This window comes from Talpa occidentalis, unplaced genomic scaffold (assembly GCF_014898055.3).
Source record: "Talpa occidentalis isolate TD23 unplaced genomic scaffold, MPIMG_talOcc4v2.1 talOcc4.4, whole genome shotgun sequence".
NCBI lineage: Eukaryota > Metazoa > Chordata > Mammalia > Eulipotyphla > Talpidae > Talpa > Talpa occidentalis.
Window position 1 is genome coordinate 61345602 of NW_023604295.1, and position 22165 is coordinate 61367766.

The 22165-nt window shown below is 38.6% G+C and overlaps 1 protein-coding gene across 6 annotated transcripts in view; it reads right to left on the bottom strand.

Annotated features, from left to right (window-relative positions):
- Positions 1-22165, bottom strand: part of TMEM45A (transmembrane protein 45A) — a 103208-nt gene that overhangs the window by 22444 nt on the left and 58599 nt on the right. The window contains exon 1 of one of the 6 annotated variants that reach the window (XR_005128063.2): positions 7666-7912. The exons of 3 other annotated variants lie outside the window; for them this stretch is intronic. Coding sequence is in view for 1 of the 3 variants with exons in the window: in XM_037525651.2 (XP_037381548.1) it covers positions 7666-7738 (73 nt within the window). In the remaining 2 variants the exon portion in view is untranslated. Of the gene's footprint in view, positions 1-5410; positions 5554-7665; positions 7913-22165 lie in introns of those variants that run through there. 2 more of the 6 variants (XR_005128066.1, XM_037525651.2) reach the window with 2 other exon arrangements.

Consider the following 22165-nt stretch of genomic DNA (forward strand, 5'->3'; position numbering starts at 1 on the left):
TGGGATACAAGTTTAGAGAAGATGACTTGCCCAAATTTAACAATTATTAAGCTAAAATTTATTTGTTTTTAACAGGGAGCTCAAAAGAATTTTGTAAAATGACAGTATGTATTCCACCATATAGTTACACTTAAGCATATTTGAAGGAAAGTAAAATGAAAGTTTTATCATTGTGTTTAAAATTAGAAATGATAAGAAATTACCTATCTTTTTTTCCAAGAACGTAATTTCAAAGTATCAAGTACCCAGAGTAGAAGAAACCATTGGTGCTCATCAAATATCTATGTTCTCCCCCATATACTTTTCCCTGTCTCTCCTCCAGTTGAATGAGTACCGTGTTTCTAGTTTTGGTCAATAGATTGTTTGGCATTTATCACTTTCAGGCTGAGTCAGTTAAGAGCCTACATGATTCTATTAACTCCTCCCCCACCCCAAGTTGGCAAACTTGCATGCCATATCCACAACATAGAAGATGAAACCAGCCTCCTTCAGATTTGCAAGAGAAACTTTCATTGTACTGAGACATTGAAACTTTGAGGCTTAATGGATAAATCCACCCTATCCAGATGGATACAAATCAATTTTTAAGTTCTGTTTATCCATTGCGACATGATGGAGCAATAAGAAAGAAAAATATTTTCCATTTTTGGTAAGTGTGATGAAAATCAGTCTTGACTTATGTTTTGGATTGTGTGAGCAGCCCTTTGTTCAAACATATTGTACTAGCAACAGAATAATGGAGAGTTCAGAATCATCCTTGAGGATCTGACCGTAGGCAAGACGCAAGAGAACTCATGAAAGGGAATGTCACAAGGTTCCCTCAAGCCTAATAGTATTCTTTATCTCTTTGGGTGGCTACTGAGCCTTTCATTTGGGGCACAGTCCTTTGGGTTACTTCCACACTCCCAAAACACAACTGTGAAGCTTCAAGGGGAAACTGAAACAGACTCAAACATTAAAAGTCTCTCAACTCTCCAGCTGAAACCCAAGATGAACATTTCAGCATGCCTCTGAATCCTCCAAACTATTTAAGTTTCTGATCAAGTATATTATTTAGTGCTAAGTGCAGGTTCTTATTCGATTCTGATTCTTGCCCTAATTCTCACTCTACCACCACACTGATATGCTTTGGACACATCTCTTAATCTCTCTGAGCCTCTGTTCTTAATAAAAGGAGATGACCTAAATGATACCTGGAGTATATCTACTCCAGATGTTCCTCTATCATTCTGTGATTAAATATCTTAGTCTTTATCATAGTTGTTCTTTCTGTCTTGACTTGATCAACCATATGGAATGGAAAAGTACATCCAGATTATAAACTGTTTGAGGTTTTCTGAAATTCAATATGTTTTAAGGACCCATAAGTGTTTTATATTCCTTGATATAGAAAATCCACTACAGAAATTTATCCTAAGTATATAACTGGAAATACAGACGCAAAACTGAAAGCAATATATATGTCTAAAATCAGGAGAATGATTAAATATTGCAGTCATTAAAAAAATAAAGCCTTTAACTAACTTAAATTATAAAGCATATATTTAGTGTAAAGGACGAGATTTTAAAAAACTGAAGAGACTCTGAGCTCAGATTGATGAGATTGGAATCCCAAAATTACCATTTATAAACTACATAACTTTAGACAAGTTATTGAACCTCTCAGTGCCTCAATTTCCTGTCAAATGGAACAAAAAATAGTAGCTACCCTGTAAAATTAAAATGAGTTACTCCATATCAAATAACCCACAATACTATTAAACTTCACGTTATCCTCAACCCTTCTGAAACTACCAAAATAAAGCAAGAGTAAAACCAGATAAGATACTAACTGTGGATAAGCTAGAATTATCTATACAATTCACTTGACAATCATGTATTATCAATAACACTTCTACTGCTGTCTCAGAGGGTTACAGGAACTGTGTGTGTGTGTGTGTGTGTGTGTGTGTGTGTGTAATTCTTGACTGAAGTGAGAGAATAAGCTCTGAAAAGCAGGAATCATATATCAAACATTAAAAGCAGGAATCATATATCAAAAATTAATTTTATTTCCCATTGGACCAGGATAGAAGCACCACATAACTACAAATCTAAATTAACAAGAGTAAAGAAGACTTTTTTTATAATACAAGATCATATACCTTGTATTATTATCTCCACTTTGATATCTTAAAGATCACCATCCTCAATATACACAAAATTAAACTAATCATATTATGTACTTACCCATCCATTGCCAGAAAATAATTTTCCTAATAATTTTCTCAAACTCAAAATATAAAAATCATAAAGTCCTAAAGTCCACTTAGGTCCCTGAAAACTAATTGGTTATTGAGATCTATTGCCTGTAATGCTATATCAATCCTGCCTCAAATTTGACTGACTTTCTCTAGCTCTTTGGATTTAATCTTGCTTGGGGAAATTCTCCCTCATGGCCCCGGTATGAGAGAACCCCTCATATAGCTTCTCAACAGGCAGAGTTATCACATTAGTGGACTCTGTACAATAAATTATAGAAAGGTCTGTCCTTTTCATTAGCCTTTATGTCCATTACTATATTATGAGTCTGTATGTAGCAGGCAACAGGAATTCTCAAGAGTTAGCAGCCTCTGAGGTTATGGATCACTCATTTTACTGAGGCTCATAGTATGTTAAAAAAAAAAAAAGGGAAGAAATTCTAAGGAGAATTATGATAACTCTGTGTTTGGATTTACTGGATAACTACTTTCAGCGCACACACAAAACTTACTGCCTATGTTGGCGGTAACATGAAATTTTTAATTCAGGGCTCTTTCCAAATGTGTAGCTCTAGACCAAATAATCCTCATGACCCACGTCCATAAACATTTCCACTGACCAAATGGCCAAGCACACTGCTAAATCTCAGCACTTGCCATTGTAATGTGAACGGGAGGAAATGGGGAGTAGATGAAGGTTTGTGAAAAGGGATATGAGATGATCAGCGTTAGAAAAGAAAGGTGTCTTTGTTGCTACTTCAGTTCCAGAAGTTCTGTGTCCTTAACCCGTTAATCTGAAGCAGTTTGATGGTTTCAATCCTTGTCTATTTAAAAGTCTCTAATAAAAAGAAGTCAAAGCAAGCTTACTATTGTCCGGGAGCAAAATAGGCAGCCCAAAATATGCCAGGTGGGCATGTGGATTGTTATGGGATGAAAGCAATCAAGGCCCAAAAGACTTGGGAAGAATCTAGCTTTCCCCTTCACTGCCTAAAAGTATTTACATAAAAGATCTGTTATAGGTAGGGAGCTGCGATGATAGATAACTACAATATATTATAAAATGGGTTTGGTAGGTAGGGAGGAAATTAGAAAGACCTGTTTGTTCAAATTCCTTTCTGTCTCCCTTTGTCTCTACAAGCAAATCTTTGTTTACCAAATATTTGCTTCTGCCATCTTCCTATAGTTTTCCTCCCCTGTGAAGTGCCAGACTCCTATCCCCTTCTCCCTAAACCATCCCAACTGTTTGATTGTCCGGGAGTCCAATGCATTTGTGGGGTTCCTGTACATATGAAATTAATTTTTTTCTCCCCATTAATCTAGATTGTGTCATTTTAATTATTAGACCATCAGGAGAACCTAGAAGGGAAGAAGAAAAAAATTTTCTGCCCTATACCATATTCGCCTACAGTACCAAGTAGACCCAATTGCTCCTGGTAATGAAATGGCATTCATTTTACTTCATTTTACTTTACTTTACTTTCATTATGCGGAGAGAAAATTGCATAAATTCTATCATTTCGCTCGTCAACTAGAACACCATTTTTTTTACATGGCAATAGTTCTATTGCGCCATTATTTGCAAGTATGTCCTACACATACATTGTCTTCATATTCCCCACAATCCCTGCAAGGTAGGTACCTACCACCCCAATTCAAAGATGAAGAAACTAAGATCAAAGACCAAATGACTTGCCTGAGGTCACAGAATAAGTAATTGACTGAACTGTGACTTAAAACACAAGCCTTTCCGGCTTCAAACCAGAGCACTATCAGCTCAGCCAAGCTTCTCCAAAACCAGATATTGGATACATAATGGGTTAACCTGCTTTGTAGGTTAGCCTGCAAACCCAACCTCAACATTATATTGTTTCTCTTTTATGCTTAACTTCTTTTTTAAATAATTGAGTTTATTTATTTTCTTACATCATTATTCATTTTTGAACAACAATTCATTTTCAAAAAACAATGTAGTCCCCATAATTCCCACCATCACAGCATGTATGAACCATCACCATATTCCCTTGTGCTCTTGCCTCCCCTGTCTCACACATTTCCCACCCCCTCCCTTGCCCTACGCTTCAAATTTATAGTCAACTTACAAGTTTAGTCTTTTTCCTGACCCTTTAAGAACACCATTGTTCACAAATCTGTCTTTTGTTCCCTGCTTTACTATTGTCTGCAGGTGCAAATTATTGCCAAGTAGCCCAGAGTTCAATTAGAGCTCAATCGAAAATGCAGACACAGCCCCCTTGGAAGCACACAGGGCTTTCCTCACCCACAAAGCAGAACATACTTGCCAAACAGGCAACAGAACTCCCAGAGAAAATCACCAGAACAGGAAATAAAAAGTTCCTTCTTCAACATCCTCCCTGCCTGACTTCACCACTTAAAATCTTGAGGGGAAAGTAGTTCTCTCAACCCTAAAAGAGTGGGCTACAAGATTCAGTCACTGGCTTCCAGCTGTGGTTCATTCTTAAAATTCATACTACTCCCTCATACAAAAACAGAAACAAAAAATCCCTGCTGTTCCCAATGACAGCAGGCATCCCCCTCTGGGCCAAAGACAAGAAACAGCTCCTGATACTCTTGTTGGCCTGATACTCTTTCTGAGCACCCTCAACATATACCACCCCCAAAGAAGAATTATTTTTTAAACACTAGCATTTGGAGATAATATTGGGCAAATGCCAAGATCTAAATCAGGGGTTAGGTGCCAATTCCCAGTGTTAAAGTTACAGAAACCACACACCAGGTCTGTGCGTAGAAAGATTACCCAGAAAGAGTTTAAAAATTAAACTCTTAATTTTTAAAAATTACCCAGAAAGAGTTTCTATAATTTCCTTGGTGGATTCTTAATCAAATAGCTAAATTCAATATAAATTATTACCAGATGGTAAAGCTTCTTCTTGAGTTACCACCAAAATAAGTTTTTCTAAACCTTAATTAGTAATTCAAAGTTCAAAACACATTTGTGAATTCCAACGCACACCTTAAACCATTTTGAACTATTTCTTGAGCTTCACTTTACTATTTGCTTTAATATTCAAAGCAAAGTGCATACAAGCATGCGTAGCTTTAAATTTTTTTTGACTCTCCATCCTTCCACATTAGCACTCTCTTCCAAATTTCAACTGCTTTTGAATAATTTTTCTTAGTTAAAATATCCTTACCTTCACACTTTCCTCAATGTCAAGTCCAGCTCTATACTCTTCTCCCAAGAACTTACAATGGTTCCAGTCTCAAGAAGGAAAAGCAGATATTGACTGGCCCGAGTCTAAAACTGCCTACACTTCCCCCTTGGAGACTAAACCAAAGTTCTCATCTCTTTGCAGTATGAAGTCAAACAGATAAGCCTTCAGAGTATGTCACAATGCCTGCACAAATGTAAGTCTAGGAGCCACACCCTTTTGAACATCTTACCTTCCTATCCAAACATTGTACCATCTGAGTAATGCCCAATGAGACTCACCTTGCCACCCATATGACCACTAGCTTATGTCATGTGTCACCTGCTGTGAGAACTACAGCTGATGGACTACGTGTGATCTGTGCTACCTCTTTCAGGCCATCAAGAGGCACAGAAGGCAAAGGGACTGGTATGGCAGCAGTAACATAATAGAGAATACTCTTTAAATCCTATGAAGAGAAGCCATTTTCCAACATATAGTGCCTTAAGCTGGAGATTGCCACAGATGCTAGAGTTGGAATTACGGCCAAAATCAAAGTTTAGGACTAAGAAAAGATGATGGAACAAAATTGATGTGGGATACCAATGAAACTCATTTGCCTTCTACAATCTGGTAGAGACAAGTGAGTAAACTATTCTAAACCAAAGTCAGTTTTGCACAGAGTCAAGGGGAAACAAAGAAGCAAATAGTCTGACTCTAACCTATAGACCCAGCAGCTGTCTCTACACAAGTATCTTACATCCCTTTTTCTATGTTAAATCCCTTCCCCCAAATGTACAAGGCCCATGAATCCAATTTATACTTAGTACTCAATAAATAGCCAATGAATGATGAATAAATGGCCTGGAACCATACCTCCCTGATACACCAACATGGTGGTGACCAGTCCCAAAAATAGATGAAGGGTCTTGGATCCTACTTCAGATCTATTAAATTGATAGGCAGTGACAGATAGCCCAGTGGTCTGCATTTTTAATAAGCACTCATCAGTTTTTTTATGTATTTTCAGATTTTAAGAACCATATGGAGACAAGCAAGTGGCACCATTTAGACATGACCTCCCTACCACCCTACCCCAAAGGCCATTTGTCTCACATGAGTGTCAATAAACTTTGACATGCTTGTCATACAAGTTACATATGGGATGGAGATGGAGTGGTTCAATAGCTCCTCCGAAGGTTAGAATGACAATCTGACTATGTCAAAAGATGATAATCTTTCTAGAATGCTGACATTTATTTTATTTTATTGTTATTATTATTTTTTATTTTGATCTTTGTTATACCCCTGCCTCTACTTCCATATCCCTCTCAATCTTTAAATGACTGAAACCATCCATGTCACATGGATCATTATTTCTACCCCAATATTCAGAATGACAAGGAGAACTCTAAACTACAAAGTATGAGACAGGGTGATGCAATCCAAAGGCATATGTTTTTAAAGATAAAACCAGCAAATGGAAAGTAAGAAGAAATGTCACTTTGAATCACCTGCCTGTAACCAGCTTTTCAAAGTAAATAAACACCTGAACTGTTTCTGTCAGTGGTAGTATACCTGAGAGGGAAGGAAACTAGCATTCATTGAACATTTATTATGGGGTAATAGCCTCGTTAATTGCTTATTCTATCTCTGAGACAACTCAAGGGGCCATTATTATATCTACCATAAGTAAGAGGAAACTGACTGAGAAATTTAAGTAGCAAAGTTAGCAAAGACTAGAGTCCAAGAGTCCAAGTTCCGGGGCCTCCCCTGGTGGCGCAGGTGGTTGAGCCCAGCGCTATGGAGTTGTCTGTAGCCTCTGCAGTGTGGGTTCAATCCCAGCCGGCCCCTGAGATACCCACATGGCATAGCAGACTTCTCCTGTCTCGCCCGCTTCTCCCTTCAGCAGTGTATTTCAGTGAGTTTGCCTGTTCTGTTCCCTGCTCTGTCTCTGGTGGATCCTTTCACCCTCCTGCGCATCTGGCCTGCACCCCGGTTCTTGTATGCATGAATAAATAGATCTTTAAAAAAAAGTCCAAGTTCCTTCTACATCTCATTCCAAATCCCATACTGTTCCCCCAGGTAAGGGGTAAGTCTACAAAAGGGTTAAGACTACAAAACCCCATCATATAGTTTTTACCAAGTACCTTTGAGTAGGTAAACACAGTGAAAAGGACTTTGCCTTCTGGGACTTTTTACCATTGAAATGTTAGAAACGTAAAGAAAATGAAGGCTTTCAGAGCTTGAGTACTTACTTTCAACTATTGCAGTCAAAGTCACAGAGCACAGGGCTACTAACCAAAAGGAAATTTGGTATGTTACAAACATCTGAAGGGGTATGAACCTACACCCTCAAATCATACACTGTGCTGTAAATCAACACTGCTTCAATTGAAAATAAAACTAATTTTAAAAAAAAGTAAAAAAGAAAGGAAATCTTATCTGAGATGTCTGTAATGATTTCATTTGACAAAGGTCTAGATGCTAAAGATAAGTATCAGGGATGTGGTAAGAAACTAAGGAAGTCCTGCTGTAGTTGCAGGCTTCAAGTTGCTTCACAATTCAAGTCAATGAACAATGGTTGAGGATGTCATCTGTATCTGAGGATCTGCTTTAAGTCATAGAAGATTCTATGCTGGGCACATGTACCCATTTTTTATTGCTGCCATATCTCAACTGAAAAATATTCTCACATCAAAAAGCAAAGTTTTTATATATGAATAGCAAAGAAGCACAGGAAAATATGTTTAACATCATCAGTCATTTGGGAAATGCTAATTATAATACTAGATACCAATACACATCCACTAGAATGGCTAAATTCTAGAGAATGGGCAATGACAAGTATCGGTGAGAATAGGGACTACTGGACCTCTTCTACATTGCAGGACAGAACAAAATGGTACAGAGCCACTAAGAAGCAGTTTCTCACTTCTTATAAAGTTAAACACGCACTTACCATTGGACCTAGCAATTGTTTTTTTTTTTTTTTTAAAGATTTATTTATTTATTTATACAAGCACTGGGTACAGTCAGAAGCGCGGGAGGGTGAGAGGATTCACCAAAGACAGAGCGGGGAACAGAACAGGCAGACTGATGAAATACACTGCTGAGGGGAGCAGCGGGCATGGCAGGAGAGGTCTGTCGCACCATGTGGCCGGGGATCGAACACTTGTAATATGGCAAACACTTGTGTTGCCAAACACAAGTGTTTGCCCTCGCTGGTGGCTGGGGATCGAACTGGCGCTCCAGAGGCTGCGGGCAGCTTGGCAGACCAGCGCTCAACCACTGTGCCGCCAGGGGAGGCCCTGGACCTCGCAATTGTACTTATAGGTATTTACCCAAGAGATTTTAAAATTGTGTTCACACAAAGGTGGTGCATGGATACTCACAGTATCTTTATTTATAAACAACCAAAACTTGGAAACAACCCAAATGTCCATCAACCAGTAAATGCATAAACAAACTGATATATCTCTAAATAAAAAGAAACAGACCACTGACACAAAATCCTAGATGAAACTCAAAGGTATTCTAAGTGAAAGAAGCCAGATACAAGAGTATCTCATTTACATAAAAATTTTGAAAAGAAAAAAACAGTAATGATAGAAAACAGATCAGTGGTTTCCTAGGGGTTTGTTAGAGGAAAGGGATTGCCTGAAAGGAGCAAAAGGGAAATTTTCAAGCAGATAGAAATATTCTATATCCTGAATAAATAAATAAATTCATTAAGTTATTTAAAATTCAGGAATGAAAACCATCCTGCAGGGAAATTGTACTTCAATATAGTTGACTGAAAAGGGAGAAGAGAACCTTCTGTTCTTCCCTCTCACCTGCTGCTTGGAACATGGTTGTGATGGCCTGACATTCTCAGATTCTGAGGATAAGGACCACATCAAAGGGAAGGAGTTGCTAATCTGAAAGATGCTTATTTTTGACTACTTTGTGTATCCACCATTCCATCCCTGAGAAATCATTTTCATAACTATTACATGTGATATTGAGCTGAATTGCTATCATGTGTATCATATACCAAAGCAAAAAAAAAGTTTAATCTATTTTTATAACAAAAAAAAAATCTTAAAACTTACATATGTCAAAATAGTATTTAACTTTTTTTAAGATTTATTTATTTATGCATACAAGAACTAGGGTATAGGCCAGAGGTGTGGGGAGGTGAGAGGATTCACCAGAGACAGAGTGGGGAACAGAACAGGTGGATTGACTGAAATACACTGCAGGGGGCACAGAGGGCGAGTCAGAAGAGGTCTGCTGCACCATTTGGGTAGCTCCCTGGCCAGGATTGAACTCGTGCTGCAGTGGCTGCAGACAGCCTCACAGCGCTGCGCCTAACCCCTTGTGCCACCAGGGACGCCCATATTTGACTTTATTGATAGCTTTCTGTTTACCAGCCTCTACTCAAGTGTTTTGCATTTTAACTTGTTTAATCTTCTGGAGAAACTTCTGAAGTAGATACTATTACCAATCTGACTTTATAGATAAAGAAACCAAGGCAAAGTTAGAAATGGACACCAAGGTCATTCACCTGTTAAGAAATGGAACTAGAATTCATATCCAGTCTTAGGTCTATATTGCCTCTACCACATTGGTATCCTAAGTAAAGTTTAAAAGACACATGACAGAGAAGATATTTGTGATAAATGTAACTGATGGAGGCTGGATAACCAAAATGTAATTTTTTAAACTAAGAATCAATTAGGAAAAAAAAAAAAAAAACTGTTCCCCGCATCCCCTGCCACCCTTTACCACCACAGGCAAAATAAATAAATAAATAAAATAATAAGGACAATTCAACACAAAGCAAACCTAATGTCTAATAATGATGTAAAAAAGATGCTTAATTTCATTAGACTTCAAAGGAAACTAAATTTAAAGCAGAGGTATTTTAACCTACTAAATTGTCAAAATTAAAAAGAATTATTAGATCAAGTGTTGGTGAGAATATGAGGAAAAGAGAACACATATGTAGTAGAAGGGTGAACTGGCATTATCACTTCTTTGCCAAGAAGCTTGGCAGTAGCTAGAACAATTAAATGTGCGTACCCCATAGCCCAGCAAATCCATTTGTAGCATGTAGCCGGGAAAAGGTCATAGACACTTCTCAGTTCACACATGAAAAAAACATTGTTGCATTAGCTGCAGTAACAAAAGATGGAAATAATCTGTACATACATCAATATAGAAATGGAAAAATAACAAAGCAACATATAAAACCAGAAGTGATACTACAGTTAAAAGATTCTTTTAATAAAAGAGTTAAATCTATATTTAGCAACAGGGATAGAATTTTAGAGCATTAGGTCAAAGGGAAAAATGCCACATTGCAAAATACTGTTAGAGTCTGATGCAACTTAGGTATTGTTTCTAAAACCCTATAATACTATTCATTGCTATGTATACATGAATATAAAAGTATGAAAGCAAAGGTAATAGTGGTTTCCTCTAAGGATGGCAAAGAGAAATGGAACTGAGGGATGTCAAAGAATACTTTGTAATTTTTTTTTCTTTTTCTTTTTAAATTTATTTATTTTCCAGGGGGCGGAGCAACATGGCGGCGAGGAGACGCTGCGAGTAAGATCTCCCATTAAAAAAAGTTAATAGGGAGGAAAAGCGGCAGGTCCCAGTGAGAACTGGGACACGGAAGATAAACGGGTGACTCCAGCAAACTACCCGAAGAAGAAAGTGGCCATAAAAGAGGACTAGAAGGGAGGGAAGCGCAGAACCCTGCTCCCCTCCCCCGCCCACAGAGGCGGCACTCCGACCGGCAGAGAGGAGGAAACAACAAACCAAAACAACCAACAAGAACAAACGACGCAGCAAGCGGGACTGTGCGTGGAAAGGAACTATTGCAGCCACCACACCCCGTGAACGGGAGCTGAGGCGAACCCTGCAGGATCCGCCTCGGCGGTGAGCGAACGGCTCCGGGCGCCATTAGAGAAGAACAAAGACCCCGGGAGACGCGCACACAGCCCGGGCTGCCGGTAAGCTTGCGCGGAAAGGGGCGCGCTCCGCGAGCTTGAAAAGCAAGTGCAGACCGGAATCGCGGCTGCCCAGGTACCCGCGCCTGCGACCTAGGCTTGTGGGGAGACGACCTAGGCTTGCGGGGAGACGCGCGGAGGTCCTCACTGAGGTGAAGGTCCCTCCCTGAGTGAGCAGGAACCAGGCACCCGGGCACGGGAGCAGTGCAAAAGGCGCCATTCCCGCGCCACTGAACTGGGCTACAGCCCACGTCCTGGAACTGAGGGCTTTGAACTGAGACCCGGGGCACGAAAATTCGGGGCGTGGGTTCTCCACGACGGTGGGGCACAAGGCAGACACAGCACCCCAAAGCTGTTGAGGTGTACCCTACCATTCCCGCTCTGTTCCCTGTCCCACGGGGTGGGGGGGACGAAAAACAGCCCCCCAAGGACAATAGGAGAGATCTCTGGCGCCACCTAGTGACCAGGAAAAAAAAAGTCACAAACACCCCATAGAACAGGAAATTTCTTAAGACTGCTTGAAAAGGGCAGAAGGCTTCTGCAGTGGCCAGCCAGGAAGTTATTCCACGCCAGGCCCCTTACGACCAGCAGTCTGAGCCCACAAAGGGAGCAGGCACCCACGTCCGGGGCAGACCGGGTGCGCAGAAGAGTGTGCCTGAAACCGGAGGCACAGGGACTGCATCCCGCTTCGCCATTTGAGAACAGGGACATTTCTTCAGTAAAAACTGCCTAAAACCAGCAGAAAGCTCCCCCAGAAGGCAGAGATGGCTCCTGGAAGAGCCAGAGGGGAGCGGAGAAGTTCACCCAAGATGCCAGTCAGTCCGAGCATCACAGTGTCCCAACGCATACGACAAATTAGAAAACAGACAGTAGGGAGTAGAAGAACCACACGCAACCTAACAACTCCTCAGGAAAGAAGCATACCACAAAAAGAAAACCACTCCCCAGATTGCAACGACAGCAACTTGGAAGAACTTCTGAGCCTTCCAGAAAGAGAATTTAAAATTGCCATGATTAAAAAAGTGATAGATCAGAAGAAGGAAATTGAGTCCCTAAAGAGGGAAAACAATGGTCAGAAGAATGAAATTGAGTCCCTAAAGAGGGAAGTAAAAGAAATGCAGGAGATCAAAGAATTAATGGAGGAACTAAAGAACTCCGGGAAAAGCAAGGAAAGCAGAATAGATGAAATGGAAGAACGAATAAGTTCTCTTGAAGACACAGAAATAAAAAGAACCAAAACAGAAAAGGAAAGAGAAGTACGAAGGAAAAAGAATGAAGAAAGACTTCGAGAACTATCTGACTCCATGAGGAAAGGAAATATAAGAGTTATAGGAATTCCAGAAGGAGAGGAGAGAGATGTAGGAACAGAGAAAATATTCCAGGAGATAATTGAAGAGAACTTCCCAAATGCGAAGAAGGAGCTGAAAATTGATATACAAGAAGCAAGAAGAACACCAAACTTCCACGACGAAAGGAAAAACACAGCAAGACACATAATAGTAAAGCTCCCAAGAATCCAGGACAAGGAAAAAATAATGAAGCTGACAAGAGGGAAGAAACAGATAACATTCAAAGGAAAACCAATCAGGCTGACATCAGACTTCTCTGAAGAAACACTACGGGCAAGGAGAGAGTGGAGGGACATAGTCAACAGACTCCAAAAAAACAGATGCCAACCAAGAATACTCTATCCCGCAAAGCTCTCTTTCCTCCATGAAGAAAGAGTATGGACCTTCCCAGACAAAGAGAAACTCCGGAATTTCATTACGAATAAACCCCCACTCCAAAAAATACTACAAGGAATCCTAAAGCCAGAACTTCAGAGGGACGAATAACAACGAAAGAAGACCAAAAAAAAAAAAAAAAGTTATTAAAAGAATAAATAAAATCAAAGGAAAGACAAACATAATGGCAAATACAGATGCTAACATATCAATATTAACTCTAAATGTAAATGGACTAAACTCTTCAATAAAAAGACACAGAGTTGCAGCCTGGATTAAGAAACAAAACCCAACCTTTTGCTGTCTCCAGGAAACACATTTAGCTACAAAAGATAAAAATAGGCTCAAAGTCAAAGGATGGAAAACAATCCTACAAGCAAATGGGCCAAAAAAGAAAGCAGGAACAGCTATACTTATATCAGATAAAACAGACTTCAAACTCAAAAAAATAAAAAGAGACCCCAATGGTCACTACATTATGATTAAGGGGACAATACTTCAAGAAGAAATAACACTCATTAACATATACTCACCAAACGAAAGAGCACCAAAATATATCAGACAACTGTTGTCCTCTCTGAAAACAGACATCAGAGAAAACACATACGTAGTGGGAGACTTCAACACACCACTATCAACAATGGATAGATCAACAAGACAAAAAATAAGTAAAGAAACCAAAGCTCTAAATAAGGACCTAGAGCATTTGGACTTAACAGACATCTATAGAACACTAAACCCAAAACAAACGGAGTACACATTTTTCTCAAGCGCACACGGATCATTCTCCAGGATCGATCACATACTGGGGCACAAGACAAACATCAACAGATACACCAAGATTGAAATCATACCAACCATCTTTTCTGACCACGAAGGCATCAAACTAGAAATAAATCATAAAAAGAAGGCAAGGAACTATCCTACCTCATGGAGATTAAAAGCCACACTACTGGAAGACCACTGGACTAATGAGGAGATCAAAGAAGAAATTAAAAAATTTTTTGAATTGAATGACAAGGAGGACACCAATATCCTAAATGTATGGGATGCAGCAAAAGCATTAATAAGAGGAAAATATATAGCAATAGAAGCTCACATCAAAAAACAAGAAAGAACTCAAAGAAACAACCAATCTCGAAGCTCAAAGAGCTAGAAAAAGAACAACAAAAAAACCCCAAATCCAGTAGAAGAAAGAAATAATAAAAACCAAAGCAGAAATAAATGAAATTGAAACTAAAAAAACAATCCAAAAGATCAATGAAACCAAGAGCTGGTTCTTTGAAAAAATAAATAAAATAGACAAACCCCTAGCCAGGCTCACAAAGGAAAAAAGGGAGAAAGCACAAATACACAGGATCATAAATGAAAGAGGAGAAATCACAACGGACACAGCAGAAATCAAAAGAATAATCAGTAACTACTATGAACAGTTATATGGAAACAAGTTCAACAATCTAGAGGAGATGGACAAATTCCTACAACTCTACAATCACCCAAAGCTAGATAAAGAAGAAATAGAACACCTAAACAGACCAATTACAAGCAGCGAAATTGAAATGGTAATCAAAAACCTCCCCAAAAACAAAAGCCCAGGACCTGATGGATTTACAAATGAATTCTACCAAACATTCAGAGACGAATTAGTGCCTATCCTTCACAAACTCTTCCAAAAAATTGAGAAGGAAGGGACAATACCAAACACGTTCTATGAAGCCAATATTACACTAATACCAAAACCGAATAAGGACAACACAAAAAAGGAAAACTATAGGCCAATCTCCCTAATGAACACTGATGCAAAAATCCTCAATAAAATTTTAGCTATCAGAATCCAACAATGTATCCATAAGATAATTCACCACGACCAAGTTGGATTCATTCCAGGGACACAAGGATGGTTTAACATCCGAAAATCAATCAACGTTATCCAACACATCAACAAAAAGAAATATAAAAACCATATGATAATATCAATAGATGCTGAGAAAGCTTTCGACAAAGTGCAACACCCATTCATGATAAAAGCCCTTGAAATTCTTGGGATACAAGGAACATACTTCAACATCATAAAGGCCATCTATGAGAAGCCAACAGCCAGTATCATTCTCAATGGTGAAAAGCTGAAAGCAATTCCATTAAGATCTGGAACAAGACAAGGATGTCCACTCTCACCACTGCTTTTCAATATAATACTGGAAGTCCTAGCCAGAGCAATAAGACAAGAGAAAGATATCCAAGGAATCCAAATAGGAAAAGAAGAAGTCAAACTATCACTATTTGCAGATGATATGATAATATACATAGAGAACCCCAAAATCTCCACAGAAAAACTAATTCAACTCATCAGTCAGTTCAGTAAAGTGGCAGGATACAAAATCAACACGCAAAAGTCAGTAGCCTTCCTATACACAAACAATAAATCTGAAGAAGAAGAAATCAAAAAAACCACCCCTTTTATTATTGAAACAAAAAAAATCAAATATTTGGGAATAAATCTAACAAAAGAGGTAAAGGACCTATACAAAGAAAACTATAAAACACTGTTAAAAGAAATAGAAGAAGACACAAAGAAATGGAAAGACATCCCCTGCTCATGGATTGGAAGAATAAACATTATTAAAATGGCCATCCTACCAAAAGCAATATACAGATTCAATGCTATTCCAATCAAAATCTCAATGGCATTCTTCAAAGAAATAGAACAATTATTGATGAAATTCATATGGAATCACCAAAAACCCCGAATAGCCAAAGCTCTACTGAAAAAAAAAGAAGGAAATGGAGGCATCAAACTCCCAGACTTCAAACTATACTACAAAGCCATAATCATCAAAACTGCATGGTATTGGCACAAGAACAGACATACAGACCAATGGAATCGAATAGAAAATCCAGAAATAAACCCACAGATTTATGGTCAACTAATCTTTGACAAAGGAGCAAAGACTATGCATTGGAGCAAAGAAAGTTTGTTCAATAAATGGTGCTGGGAAAACTGGGTCGCTACATGCAAAAGAATGAAGCTTGACCCCACACCATACACAAAAATCAACTCAAAATGGATTAAAGAACTAGACATAAGACCTGAAACCATAAAATACATAGAAGGAAATATAGGTGAAACACTACGGGATTTGCACATCAAAGACATCTTTACAGACACATCACCCAAAGCAGTGATAGTGAAGACAAAGATAAACAGCTGGGACTACATCAAATTAAAGAGCTTCTGCACAGCAAAAGAGACAATAACAAAAACAAAGAGAAACCCCACCAACTGGGAGAACATTTTTGCACCCAACACTAATGATAAAGGACTGATCACAAAAATCTGCAAAGAGCTGATGAGACTCAGCAACAACAAAGAAAATAATCCAGTCAAAAAATGGGCAGAAGAGCTAAAAAGAAACTTCTCTGAAGAGGAAATGCAAATGGCCAACAGACATATGAAAAAATGTTCAACATCACTTGCAATCAGGGAAATGCAAATCGAAACTACCATGAGATACCATCTCACACCAGTGAGAATGGCACATATTAAAAAAACTAGCAACAACAAATGTTGGCAAGGATGTGGAGAAAAAGGAACTCTTCTGCACTGTTGGTGGGAGTGCAAACTGGTCCAACCACTGTGGAGAGCTGTGTGGAGATTTCTGGACCTACTAAACATAGAGCTTCCATATGATCCAGCAATTCCACTCCTAGGTATTTACCCAAAGGACACAGAAACATCCATTCCAAAGAGCACCTGCACTCCTATGTTTATAGCAGCACTGTTTACAATAGCTAAGCTTTGGAAACAACCCAAATGCCCAAAAATAGATGACTGGATCAAGAAGATGTGGTACATATATACCATGGAATATTACTCAGCATTCAAAAAAGATAAACACATGCAATTTGCAGCAACATGGATGGCGCTGGAAGGGATCATGCTCAGCGAAATAAGCCAAAAAAAAAAGAAAAATACCGCATGGTCTCACTCATAGCAGGAATCTAGAAAACTTAAATAAGGGATCAGGAAAAAGAATAACTATAAGAAAGTGAAAATCAAAATCAACAAAAAACTATGAACCAGAGACACTTTTTGGGGGTGGGGGGCGGGAGGGGAAGGATTGGGGTCAGAATGGGGCGTTTGCAATTGTATGGGGGAATATAAAAATAAAATTTAAGATTAAAAAATAAATAAATAAATAAATTTATTTATTTTCTTACATTGTTGTTAATTTTTGGACAGTATTTGATTTCTCCCCCTCAAGTGTAGTCCCCACAGTTCTCCCACCCCCCAGCACCTGCGATCCATCTCTACAGTCCCTTGTGCTCTTTCCTCCCCTTTTTCTGGCCCTGTTCCCCTCCCCCTCCTGTATCCTCAGATCTATGGACAGGCTGAAAAGAAAAAAAAACTTGAACAAGTTATATAAAATGTCACTTCTACATGGTGGGAACACAAGTGTTTGCCATATTACTTTGTGTATTTTTTTAATTAATAGACTTTTTAGAAAAGTATTACATTTACAGAATATTTAACAGAAATTGCCAACTTCCATGTTTTCTCTCCCCATCTCTCAGTTTCCTAATAACATAATGCATTAGTGTAATACATTTGCAATAATTTAATCAATCTTGATACACTGTTATTAACTAAAGTCCACAATTTCCATTAGGGATTCACCGTTTATAAGTTCTAAGGGTTCTAAGAAATTATTATCATGTATCCATGTTATTACATTATGGTATTATTCAGAATATGTCACAAAAACCTACTGTGCTGCACCTATTCATCCCTTCTTTTTTTCCCATTAAACTTCTGGCAACCATTGATCTTATTACTATTTTTAACATTTACTGTTTCCAGAATGTAATATAATTGGAACATACCATATGTAGCCTTTTCAAATTGCCTCTTTTCACTTAGCAATATTCATTTAACTTTCTTCCATGTATTTTTGTGGCTTTATAGTTCTTTTTACTTCTAAATAATACACCACCATATGCATGTACCACTGATTTTTTTTTTTTTAACCATTCACTTATCAAAGGACAACTTGGTTGCTTCCAGTTATGGATAGGCATGAGCTCCCAACTCATTTGAGTTAAGTACCAAAGAGCACAATTCTGGATCATACAGTAAGAATGAGATTAGTTTTGCAATAAACTAACAAAGTATCTTCCACTGTGGCTGAGCCATTTTGCATTCCCACCAGCAACCAGTGAGAGAGTTCTGGACGCTCCATGTCCTCTCTAGCATTTGGTGTTGTCAGTGTTCTGGATTTTGGCAATTCTAATAGGTATGTTGTGATAGCTCACTGTTTTTCATTTACAGTTCTCTGATGATATATGAAAATATTTTATCTGTATATCCTCTTTGATGAGGTATCTATTCAGATCTTTTGCTCACTTTTTAATTGGGTAATATTATTGTTGAATTTTAAGAGTTCTTTGTGGGCCTCCCCTGGTGGCGCAGGCGGTTGAGCGCAGCGCTATGAAGCTGTCCTCAGCCTCTGCAGTTGCCGATTCGATCCCATCCCTGCAGCGAGAATCCCACAAGGCCAGTGAGGGTCCCACATGGCGCTGCCGCCTCTCCTGTCTCTCCTGCTGCTGCCCTCATTAGTGTATTTCATCAGCCTGCCTGTTCTGTTCCCCGCTCTGTCTCTGGTGAATCCTCTCACCCTCCTGAGCATCTGGCCTGTACCCTGGTTCTTGTATAAATAAATAAATAAATAAATAAATAAATAAATAAATAAATAAATCTTTAAAAAAAAAAATTCTTTGTATATATTAGATATCCATCCTTTATCAGATATGTGGTCTGCAAATATATCCTCTCAGTCACTGATTTGTTTTTTTTTTTTTTCATTTTCTTAAACGTGTCTTTCATAAAGTTTTTAAAATTAAAACGTAGTCTATTTACACATTATTTTCATCTGTGCATGTGTTCTTCACAGTGTATCTAAATTCGTCATCATCCCCACAGTCATCTAGATTTTTTCCTCTGTTATTTTCTAGAAGTTTTATAGCTCTGTATTTTAGATTCAGGTGTATGATCCATTTTGAGTTCATTTTTGTAAAAGATATAAGCACTGTGTCTAGATATAGTTTTTTGCATGCAAATACACATTTGTTCCTGCACCACTTGTTGGAAAAAAATATTCTTATAGAATTACTTTTTTTTTGTAAAAGATCACTTGACTATGTTTATGTGGGTCTACTTATGGACTCTAATCTGTTCCACTGATCCATATCTGATCTTTTATCAATACCACACTATCTTGATTACTGTAGTTTTACAGTAATTCTTGAAGTTGAGTAATTTTGGTCCTCTGATTTTGTTCTTCAATATTATATTGGTTATTCTGGGTCTCTTGTCTTTCCATAAACTTCAGAATCAATTTGTCATATCCACAAAAATCTTGCTGGAACTTTTCACTGGGATAACATTGAATCTATAGATCAAGTTGGACAGAACTGGCATTAAACAACAGTGATTCTTCTTATCCATAAACCCATTTTGGTGACATACAGATATCACCGTCTGTTAATCCCGCCTCATAGCCAACTTGAAACACTTAAGGTCCAGGAAGACACAACACATTAAAAAGTCTTGATGAATTGTTTCCACAGAAAAATTAAAAATTAAAAAAAAAAAATGACTGCCAAACTCGTATTCCATTACTCACTTTCCAGAAAAGAAAGCTACTTCCCTTGAGCTCAAGGCTGAGGCACAGGCACCCAGTGGCCCAGACTTGCTTACTAAGCAATGTATAGTCAAAATGCAGAGACCACACCTGAATCAACAATGTTGACACATTGTTTTGCATCACACCTTCTAACAGGGGAGTTGCTGTTGTCAGGTGCTCTATTAACAATGACATCTGGATTAATCATTGGCCTGGCTACAGGGAACATCCTGTAGCCCAGTTCTCAGAGCCATGGCTGACTCGCTCTTTTTACAAATCTTTCTACATCCTGCTCTTTGCCTTTTCTCCCTTCTGCTTACCACAATCAAAGCTTTAAAAAGCAGCAGCAATGCTTCTGTATTCTAAACAATTCGCCCGCAAGAACACAAGGAATATCTTGAGAAAGAAAGACACTTCTGAATCAAAATCAAAATTTTGACTTTGGATTTCTCTGGGAGAGATAGCAGATGGAATGTTATCAATAGGAGCCCAGATAGCCAAGAATAAGTATTTTTTTTTCTTATTCTCTGCTAGTTAGAACTAATAAATTGCTGCATTACTGAAGCTCATAGGCTAATGAACTATATAAACAAACAATTTTTCACACCCTTTAACTTCATTTTTTCCCCTGGTAGATTTTTTCCCCACACCAGGCTACTCCATGAAATTCATTCCAACCTACTTTTCCTCTGGAAACCTGTTCTGTTTCCACCTTCTACTTCCTCCTTCATATGTATAAATGTGTGCCAACATATTTATAAATATGATTTGATCTGTATGGTTTTCTGTCAGGATAGGCTCAGATGTGGGGCCAGGGTTTGGGCCTCCGGATTTTTCCCACTGTACCCATAAAACACACATCCACCCTTAGCAAACACACAGAAGAATGAGCCACTGAACCTTCACCACTATCAGAGAGACAGTGTGAGATATCAGAGAAGGAAGCCATTTTCACTTGAGGATAGTCATCATGCCCTGGGAAAGATTTCTGGCAAATTCCTCACTTTTGCGAAGAGGAAATTGAGTTTCTTTGGAATAAGTACCTCTGGTGCTCAGAGATATGTATAGGAATAATAAATAATGCTTTTGGTTCATTCATTCATTCCCCCATTCTTCCACCTAATTGTCTAAGCTTTCAATATTTATTAAATGGCTACAATGTGCCAGATACAATTCTATCCTCTCAAGACATGAGATGGAATCAGAATTCTCATTATACCAACATCTTTAGTGATTAATATTTATATTTAAATTTAAGAAGCACTGGTACAGGTCAGAATTTCTCTGCAGCAGCATTATTCACTAGTAGGGGCAGATAATTCTTTGTGGGTGGTGCTATTTTGGCTTTATAGGATGTTTACCAATATTTCTGGCCTTTACCTACTCAATTCTGGTAGTGCTTTTCCCACAGTTGAGACAAAAATATCTACCACCATTGATAAATATCCCCTGAAGGGCAAAATCACATCCTATTCCCCAAGGGTCTTTTAGAAGACCTTTGGTTAAATCCACTTAACATCAATTTTTTTTTAAAATTTTTCTTGAGAGGGACTGAATCTTGTATTTATCTGGGGACACCTCTTGCTTCCATAATTAAGCCATGAAAGTCTTCTTATTGGCAGGCCACATTAAAATAGGTATACTTTTAAAGATTCGTACTTTTTTTTTTTACTAAAAAGCTTGTTTTAAAGAGTTCTTATTCTAAATAGAGGCCCTATTAGTACCTAGACATCAGCTTTAACAAAACACCAAAAACAGGAAACAAGGCCATTTTATTGTTCCTTTCATTGTAGCCAGGTAATAGGATCTCTGCCACTCCTGGTGCAGCGGGGTATGGCTGGCTCTGCTGTGGGGGTGCTCCCTGTGCTCACCACCACACTCAGCACAAGCTGGGTTTGACAGCTAACCCTAAAAGAGGGCATGTTTGACTCACTGGTAAGGTTTCGGTTTTGAAACTGGCGCTGTTTTGAGACTAGGCGAGTCAGAGTCAATTAAATCTTGGAAATGGTGCTAGTTTTGAAAATGGGCCAATCAGGCTTGAAAACTAGGTACTCTGAAAGCAATGTAAGCCAAGGCAGCAGAGGGACTAGACTCAGACCTTTGCTTCTGAGATATTCCAACCTCGAAGGTAAGTCGAGACACTCTGTCCTAGGAAGACATTCACTTCAGATCTTCAAGATCTTCAGTTTCTATTTCAGTTCTCCAACTTGTCACTTTCCATTTATTGCTGCTGCCTGACCTCTGGCACTGCCACTTGACCACCTGACAGCCTGAATGATAGTTCTACCTCCAGTGCTGCTATCACATCCCTCTGACAGGTGCTGCTGGCCTGTTCCCAGCATCTTCAAGAAC